At 49.7% G+C, this 8,350-nt stretch overlaps 1 protein-coding gene across 4 annotated transcripts; it reads left to right on the top strand.

Moving 5' to 3' along the window:
* The first annotated feature begins 891 nt into the window (after positions 1–891).
* Positions 892–5,653, top strand: DKKL1 (dickkopf like acrosomal protein 1). Of its 4 annotated transcripts, none has more exons than XM_027515162.1 (5): positions 892–965; positions 1,547–1,721; positions 2,152–2,292; positions 2,425–2,517; positions 5,264–5,653. In XM_027515162.1, the coding sequence occupies exons 2-5, from the start codon at positions 1,566–1,568 to the stop codon at positions 5,573–5,575; spliced, it is 702 nt and encodes a 233-aa protein (XP_027370963.1). In that variant the 5' UTR covers positions 892–965; positions 1,547–1,565; the 3' UTR covers positions 5,576–5,653. The 4 variants fall into 4 exon arrangements, with proteins under 4 accessions (XP_027370963.1, XP_027370964.1, XP_027370965.1 ...); XM_027515163.1 differs by having other exon boundaries at positions 929–1,094; XM_027515164.1 differs by lacking the exon at positions 892–965 and adding an exon at positions 1,118–1,298 and having other exon boundaries at positions 2,425–2,466.
* Positions 5,654–8,350: the final 2,697 nt, after the last annotated feature.

Raw genomic sequence — 8,350 nt, 5'->3', positions numbered from 1 at the left:
GGAATGGAGGGTCTGGACACCTGGGTCTGAGGGAGAATTGATTGGGGCCCGGAAACCTGGGACTGAAGGAAGAGGAGACTGGGGGCCAAGATTCCTGAATTTGGAGGAGGAAAGGTCTGGGGCCCTGGCCTCCCAGCCACCCTCCAGTGTAGTTTGTGTGTTGCAGATGTGGAAGTGACTGATGTTAATAGAAACACAAAAGAATCTTCCCTGTTCAACCTCAAGTGTATTTTTGAGGATATAAGTATGGAGATGGGTTTCTTGTTGATTTCCATTGGTTTCTCTTCATTGATTGGCCTCCTTGTGACCTCATCAGAGTTAAGGATCTTGGGCAAGACGACTGGGAGTTTATTGGAAGTTCACGAAGATGCAGACTCCCACATCCACATGCACTAGTGGACTAGAGGTGGCCGCTGTCCCAGGACCAGGAGAGAGCCTTGGTTGCCAGAGGAGAGAGATGAGAGTCCCTTAATTATATCCCTTAAAGATGAGTGTTCAAACTGACAAGACTAGAGGGGCTGGATCAAGAATCTCATGTCCTGAGGAAGAAGGGAGCCCAGGTTCCGGGTTCCCTGTAAGGTGGGACATAAGGCTGTCTTTAGGGTTTCTAGGGAGGAATTTTTTGGTGGAACCGTGGAGTTCAGCGTCCCTACATTGCCCCCTGTTGAGCGCCTTAATCGTTTCAAAACCTAAAGACTACGAGAAGGGACACGGAGCTTTCAAAGATAGATACAAAACTAAGCAGTGGGCGAATCAGAAGGACTGTTCGGACACCTGTATTTCAAGAGCAGAGGGAGCCTAGGAATGGAACTGAGGGCTCTAGGGACAAGATCCAGGGCACAGAGGCGTGGCCTAGATGTGGGGCGTGGCCCTAAGTCGGGGCGGGGCCACCTTCGACTGGAGCGAGACTCCAGCACTTGGCCAGGATCAGAGAATACCGGCCACACTGAGTCTCCAGGGCAGAGGTCAGCCGACAGGGACGCGGTCTGACTATGGGGGTGTGAATTTGAAATCAATGCCCCGCTCTGGCTTAAGGGGCGTGGCTCCTACTCATGGGTGAGACTACCCAATAGTGGGCCGGCCTCAGGGGTGAGGTAAGCAGATGGGGCGTGGTCAGACAATAGGGGCGGGTCCAGGGCTCGCGGAGCCCCTCCAACGCTCCAGTATCCGACCTGGGCTGGAGAACAGAACTGTTTGGATTTAACAGTCCGTGGACGGCGGGAGTCTTGAGTCCGGTGACCCGGCTGTGGTCTAGCATAAAGGCGGGGCCCAGAAGAAGGGGCGGGGCGTGGGAGAAGGTGAGGAGGAATGAGATCTGGATACGAATGTGGGAGAAGGAAAGAAATGAGATAGATCCATTGTGTGAGACCGAGCCCTGAAGAGCCGGGTCTGGGGGGAGGGGAGGGACCGGACTGGACCGGGGGTGTTGGCGTAGAAGGTAAGGGGAGGGGGGCAAATGGCCGGAGTCTGAGGAGTTTCCGGACCAGGGGTCGGGAAGTGTCCTTGTCTAGGGAAGGGGGAGCTCTGACCCCTGTCCTCGCCGCAGCCTCCCGGCCCGCCCCGCCATGTGGCACCAGCTATTCCCGTTGCTGCTGCTCTCCTCTGCCTCGGTGCCCCCCTCCACTGCAGCCCCGATCCGCGATGGTGACGTCCAGGAGAGCTCCTCAGGTTTTCTAGGTCTTCAGAGTCTACTCCAAGGCTTCACACGCCTTTTCCTGAAAGTAAGCGGTGGCCTGGGTTGGGGGAAAGAAGAGGTACAGAGAAGAGGAACAGGGGTGACAGATGGTGACTGAGGGACGGAAAGAGTTCAGAGAAGAAAGAGTGGGAGAGAGGGGTCGTGGCCAGGTAGAAAGATAGACAAGAAGAGAGGGAGTCAAGGGGCAGAAAGATGGATGGAAAGACCGAGAGATAGGAAGAGAGGGAGGGAGACAGAGGGAGGGAGGGAGAGGGAGGAGAGGGCAATAGGGACAGAGAGACAGAAGACAGATGAGGGGCAGGAACAGAAAGGTGATGGGACATATGGAGGCAGGAGGTGACCGAGTTAGGCCCTCAGGGTCAGAGGATGGAGAGAGAAGGGGGACCCTAACAAGGCTCCAGGTATCCTGGGGAGTCTGGATGTTCCACAGCTCACTGATTCCACCTCTGGCCCAGGATGACCTGCTGCGGGGCATGGACAGCTTCTTCTCTGCCCCTATGGACTTCCGGGGCCTCCCTAGGAACTACCACCAAGAAGAGAACCAGGAGCGCAGGCTGGGAAACAACACTCTCTCCAGCCACCTCCAGATTGACAAGGTGCCTATGCCAGGAAGTCCCTCCTGGAGTATCTCCAAGATCCCTCATGTTGCAGTATCTGGTGGAGGTGGGGGTGAGGAAGGCAAAGGAGGAAGGCAGTTTTGTTCTCACTCTCTCCTCCTGTCCTCACAGGTGACCGACAACAAGACAGGAGAGGTGGTGATCTCCGAAAAGGTGGTGGCATCCATTGAGCCAGGAGAGGGGAGTTTGGAGGGTGACTGGAAGGTTAGGACACACCCCTGGCAGTGTCCAAGCCCAAACATTTTCTGTAGTTTAGCAAGAAATGATAGATTAATGAATTGACTCTCCCACTCCCTCTGTGCTGGACTTCCTCTCTCAGGGCCTCAGTTTTGTCATCTGTCAAAAGGGACTAACCAGCTTTCGGAAATGAGGTTTACAACCTCAGAGATACATCCTCTCTTACTTTAAACCCTAGAGGATTTTGTAAACCAAAGAAAGTGCATTTTTCCCCAAATAAGATTCACCCTCATAAACCTCAGAGTGTTTTGATCTCAAAGTACTCAAACCTCCAAGTATTTTTTCATCTGTCCCAAAGAGCTTGGTAAATCTCTCCCTTGTAAACGTCAGAATGTGATTTTTTAAATAATTCCTAAGTACTTTATGAACCCCCAATCCTTTGTGCATCTCACCTTCGTAAACCTCTAAGAGCAATTCTGATCACAAAGTGCTTTTTTTTTAACCTCAAAAGGTTTAAGAACCCTTAAGTGCTTAGTAAACCCACATGGTTCTCCCATACACATTCCCAGTTTTTTATTTTAAAAACTTCAAATCTACAGAAAAGTTTTTTTAAAAAGTACAGTAAACCTGTATCCCCTTTCCCACAGAGCAGGGTTTCTCAACAGCATCACTGTTGGTGTTTGGGGCCATGTAATTTTTTTGTTGTGGGGGCTGTCCTGTGCACTATACAATGTTTAACAGCATCCTTGCCTCCACCGCTGGACGGAAGAGGCACCCACCCCCTCCAGCTGTGACAACCAAAAATATCTCCTTGACCTGATTCACTACCTGTATAACATTTTACCAGATGGACTCTTTTTTACCTTTTTATTTTTGAACCATATGACAGTAAATGATTGACATCATGACACTTCACCCCTAAACCCTTCAGCAGATATCTCCTTCACCTCCATGACCATAGTTCCATTTTTACACCCAAGAAATGTAACATTGATACCCATTATCTCAGGGCTTCCCAGGTGGCTCAGTGGTAAAGAATCCATCTGCCAATGCAGGAGACACAAGAGATTCTGGTTCAATCACTGGGTCAGGAAGAACCCTTAGAGGAGGAAATGGAAACCCACTCCAAAATTCTTTCCTCGGAAATCCCATGAACAGAGGAGCCTAGCAGACTACAGTAGATGGGGTCACAAAGAGTCGGACACGAGTGATCGACCCAGCATATACACACACACACACACACACACACACACGTCAATTATCTCTGTATTTGTTTTCTAGGGCTGCCATAACAGTCTCACAGATTGGGTGGCTTCAACAACAGATGTGTATTTCTCATAGTTCTGGAGGCTAGGTGTCCAAGATCAAGGTGTCAGCAAGGTTGATTCCTACTGAGGGCTGTGAGGGAGACCCTGTTCTGTGCCTCTGCCCTAGCTTCTGGTGGTTTACTGACAGTTACTTAGTGTTGTTGGTGTGTAGATGCATCAGCCCCATCTGTCTTTATCTTCGCATGCAGTTCTCTGTGCATTTCTAGGTCCAAATTTCTAAGAAACTGGTCGTGTTAGATTAGAGCCCACGCTAATGACCTCATCTTACCTAATGAAAACCACAGTGGTCTTATATGCAAAGAGGTCACATTCTGAGCTATTAGGGCAACCTCTTTGGCACCACGGATGAGTTTCATGGAAGACAGTTTTTCCAGAGACCGGGGTGGAGGTGGTTTGGGAGAGGACTCAAGCACATTTATTGTACACTTTATTTCTACTATTATTACTCAGTTCCACCTCAGATCATCAAACATGAGATGTCAGAGGTTAAGAACCCCTGTACTAGGGTCCTAATGGACCTCAACACATGAATTGGAGAGCAGGGATTACAATTCAATATGTAACCATCTCCTATAAGGCCTCCCAAACCTCAAGTGACTGAAACACAGACTCTGATTCAGTAGGTGGTTGGTGGGGGATTGCTCATTTGCATACATAAAGGCTCCCAAGTGATGCTGATGCTGTGGGTCCACAGCCCTCACTTTGAGTCACAAGGACCAAACAGACACTGAAATGTCCCTGCTGGACCGAAAGCTGTCCACAGGAGCTCATATGATTTTTGACCCAGGATTCAGTCAATTTTGATCCAGGATCACCCGTTGCAACTATGCTCATGATTCATTAATCCCAAAGAGCTTTGTACATTTCAGATTACTTTCTAAACCTCAGGGGGATGCTTAATCTGGAAGTGCTTTTGAAACCTCCAAAATGTGTTTTAAAACCCAGAGTATATTATAAACATCAGAGTATTTTTATTTCTAAAACACAAGTCCTTTGTAAAAAAGACAAAGTGAGCTTTATTGGACTGGCCCAGAAGTTTGGGTTTGTCCATAAGCTTGTATGAAAAGGGCTTTCCTGGTGGCTCCAACAGTAAAGAATCTGCCTGCAATGCAAGAGACCTGGGTTTGATCCTTGGGCGGGGGTAGGGGGAGATCCCCCGGAGAAGGGACTGACAACCCACTCCAGTATTCTTGCCTGGGAAATCCCATGGTGAGCTACAGTCCATGGAGTCCCAAAAAGTAGGACACGACTGAGTGATTAACATGCTTCTATCAGTTCAGTTCAGTTCAGTTCAGTTCAAGCAACCCAAATTAACTTTTTGGTCAACTCTGTAATTCCCAAAGTATTCCCTAGGTGGCAGAGTGGGTTGAGTATGCCAGGGGAGCATCCTGAGGCTGACCCTTGGAGTTTGAGAGGGTCTCCTTGTTCCCCGCCCCCTTCCACAGGTTCCTAAGATAGAGGAGAAGGAGGCCCTGGCGCCGGTCCCGAAGGCCGTGGACAGCTTCCACCCGGAGCCCCATCCCCGAGTGGCCGTCTGGATCATGAAGCTGCCACGGCGGAGGTCCCACCAGAATACCCAGGAGGGCGGCCACTGGCTGAGTGAGAAGCGACACCGTCTGCAGGCCATCCGGGATGGGCTCCGAGAGGGGACCCGAGAGGACGGACTTGAAGAGAGCGTGCAGAGCTCCTCTCACTCCAGGCTGCCCGCCCGCAAGGCCCACTTCCTGTACATCCTCAGGCCTTCCCAGCAGTTGTAGGGGTGGGGCCCGGGGAAGCCTGCCTGTACCCTCCACCAGACCCCAGCACCATATGGAAATTAAACCTTTTTTCCAGCAGCACCGTCTCCTTTTGGGATCTGTCCCCAGGCCTCAGCCAACCAAGCCTAGCTTTGAGCATGGCCTCTGGCTGAGCTGTAACTTCTTGCCAGCGTCCCCAGGTTGTTCCCTCATTCAGACGCCATCTGTCTTCCAACTGAGCAACTCTGTCATCTCCTCTGTCACCTCTGTCCCACCTGTACCCTCTGCTTCCATCTCTGTTACCGCCTGCTCTGCTTGCCCTCGGGCTCCCAACTCTTACTCCAGTCCTTTCTGTCCACTCTGCATTAGCTTCCTATCCCTGCCACACAAACCTAGCCACTGAAAACAGTGCAAATGTATCCTCTCACTAATCCATAGTTCAGAAATCCAGGATGGCTGGGCTGGTCCTCTGTGCAGATCTCACAAAGGCAACATCAAGGTGTTAGCCAGCAGGGTTCTTACCTGAGGCCCCGGGATGCCTCTGTTTCCGAGATCATTCAGGTTGTTGGCACAATCAGGTCCCCTGAAGGTTCAACTGAGGTCCCTACTTCCTTGTTGGCTGTCTTCTGGGGCCACCCACTCTTAGCTCCTGGAGGTCTCTCTACAGTTCTTGTATGTGGGTCCCACACCTCAAATCTCACAAAAATACACAAAAATTTTCTCTGAATGTCCCTTCTGCCCCATCTCCCTTATGCCTTCCTCCTCCTCTTCTAGCAGGACAGAGTTCTCTGCCTTGAAGGACTCACAGGATTGGATTGGGCCCACCTGGACAGCATATGAAACAGGTTCCAGGAATTAGAGGGGGGCCGTCTTTGGGGGAGAGGACTTCCCTGGGAGCTCAGCTGGTAAAGAATCTGCCTGCAGGAGATCCTGCTTCGATTCCTGGGTCTGAAAGATCCCCTGGAGAAGGGATAGGCTAACCATTCTAGTATTCTTGGGCTTCCCTGGTGGCTCAAATGGTAAAGAATCCACCTGCAATGTGCGAGACCTGGGTTCAATCCCTGGGTTGGGAAGATCCCCTGGAGGAGGGCACGACAACCCGATCCAGTATTCTTGCCTGGAGAATCCCCATGGACAGAGGAGCCTGGCAGGCTACAGTCCATGGGGTCGAAAAGGGTTGGACACAACTGAGTGACTCAACACGGCATGGCGTCTTTGGGGAAAGCCATTATTCTGCCCACTGCATGTCCAGACTGTCACCTCCAGCCCCCAACTATGCATGTACACTTCCATCTCACATCCACACCACTTGTTTCCACTCTCATCTTTTTTTTTTTTTCCTGGCCATGCCACACAGTGTTGGATCTTGGTTCCCAGACTAAAGATCAAACCCATGTGCCCTGCATTGGAAGTGCACAGTCTTAACCCTTAGACCACCAGAGATGTCTTCCTCATTTTTATCTTCTCCTTCCCTCTCAAATCATATGCTGACTCCATCTTGACTCGCTCTGTTTCTCTTTCCCTTTGTCCCTCTGTCTGTCCCTCCATGCCTGGCACTTCAGACTCCATCTTTGAGAGCTAGGCCTGCTGCCTCAGCCACCTGGAAACTCACAGTCCCTGTCTTGGGCACCCTGTCCACTTTGCCCATTCCTTCCAAATCCTTGGAGCAACTCCTATTCCCTCCAGAACACCTCCCTCAAGACACACCATTGAGAAGGCACATCTGGGTCTTTAGGTGCTGGGTCCTGCAGGGGAGGCAGACACAACGTGTGTTTTCCCCCCTCGAAGCCCAGGTTCCAGTTGGAATCACCCTGCACAGAGACTCAGCACATTCAGGAAACTAGCAATATGTGAGTGTAAATAAAAGAGAACTTTCTTTTGGGGGGAAAAATAGATTTTTTTTTTATTATCCCAAATAAGCATCAATATGTCTTCATGGAGAATATCAAAACCTGATTGGCCTTTCCATACCTTCTCTCCCCAACCCACCCCCAGTCCCATTCACTTTCCCACCATTGACAACTATTTGTGTTTAATGTTTATTTTTGGTAAGTGTATTTTTGGTATATTAGTCAGCTAGGACTGCCCTAAGAAAATACCACAGATGTGAGTGACTTAAACAAGAGACATTTATTTTCTTACAGTTCTGGGGCTGGAAGTCTGAGATCAAGTTGTTGACAGGTATCATGTCTTCTAAGGCCTCCCTCCCTGACTTGTAGGCAGCCATCTTTGTATCTTCATGTGGTCTTTTCTCACGCACGCACACATCTGTGTCCAAATTCCCTCCTCTTATAAGGACATCAGTCATTTTGGATTAGGGCCCACCCTAGAGAACTCCTCTCTTTTTTAAAAAGAAAGATATTTATTTCTTTGGTTTTGAGGGGTCTTAGTTGTGGCATATGGGATCGTTAGCTGTGGCATCTGGGATCTAGTTCTCTGGCCAGGGACCGAACCCCAGCACCCCCCTGTATTGGGAGCACAGAGTCTTGACCACTGGACCACCAGGAGGTCCTGAGAACTCATCTTAATAATTCTTTTTTTAGATTTTTTTCTAATGTGGACCATTTTTAAAGTCTTTATTGGGTTTGTTACAACACTGCTTCTGTTTTAAGCTTTGATTTATTTTGGCTGCGAGGCATATGGGATCTTAGCTCCTCAAACAGGGATCAAACTCCATCTCCTGCACTATATGGCAAATTCTTAACCACTGGACCTCCTGGACCTCCAGGGAAGTCCCATCATCTTAATTATCTCTTTAAAGATCTTTTCTCCAAATATGATAGAATTCTGAGGCAC

This window comes from Bos indicus x Bos taurus, chromosome 18 (assembly GCF_003369695.1).
Source record: "Bos indicus x Bos taurus breed Angus x Brahman F1 hybrid chromosome 18, Bos_hybrid_MaternalHap_v2.0, whole genome shotgun sequence".
NCBI lineage: Eukaryota > Metazoa > Chordata > Mammalia > Artiodactyla > Bovidae > Bos > Bos indicus x Bos taurus.
Note: the sequence above shows the minus strand (reverse complement) of the source record. Positions and strands in the feature narration are given on the sequence as shown.

Excerpts from the sequence above, each read along its gene's own strand:
- DKKL1 (XM_027515162.1), top strand. The coding sequence starts at position 1,566 with ATGTGGCACCAGCTATTCCCGTTGCTGCTGCTCTCCTCTGCCTCGGTG. Across the intron at positions 1,722-2,151 it reads TCACACGCCTTTTCCTGAAA|GATGACCTGCTGCGGGGCAT; the intron begins GTAAGCGGTGGC and ends CCTCTGGCCCAG. Across the intron at positions 2,293-2,424 it reads GCCACCTCCAGATTGACAAG|GTGACCGACAACAAGACAGG; the intron begins GTGCCTATGCCA and ends CTGTCCTCACAG.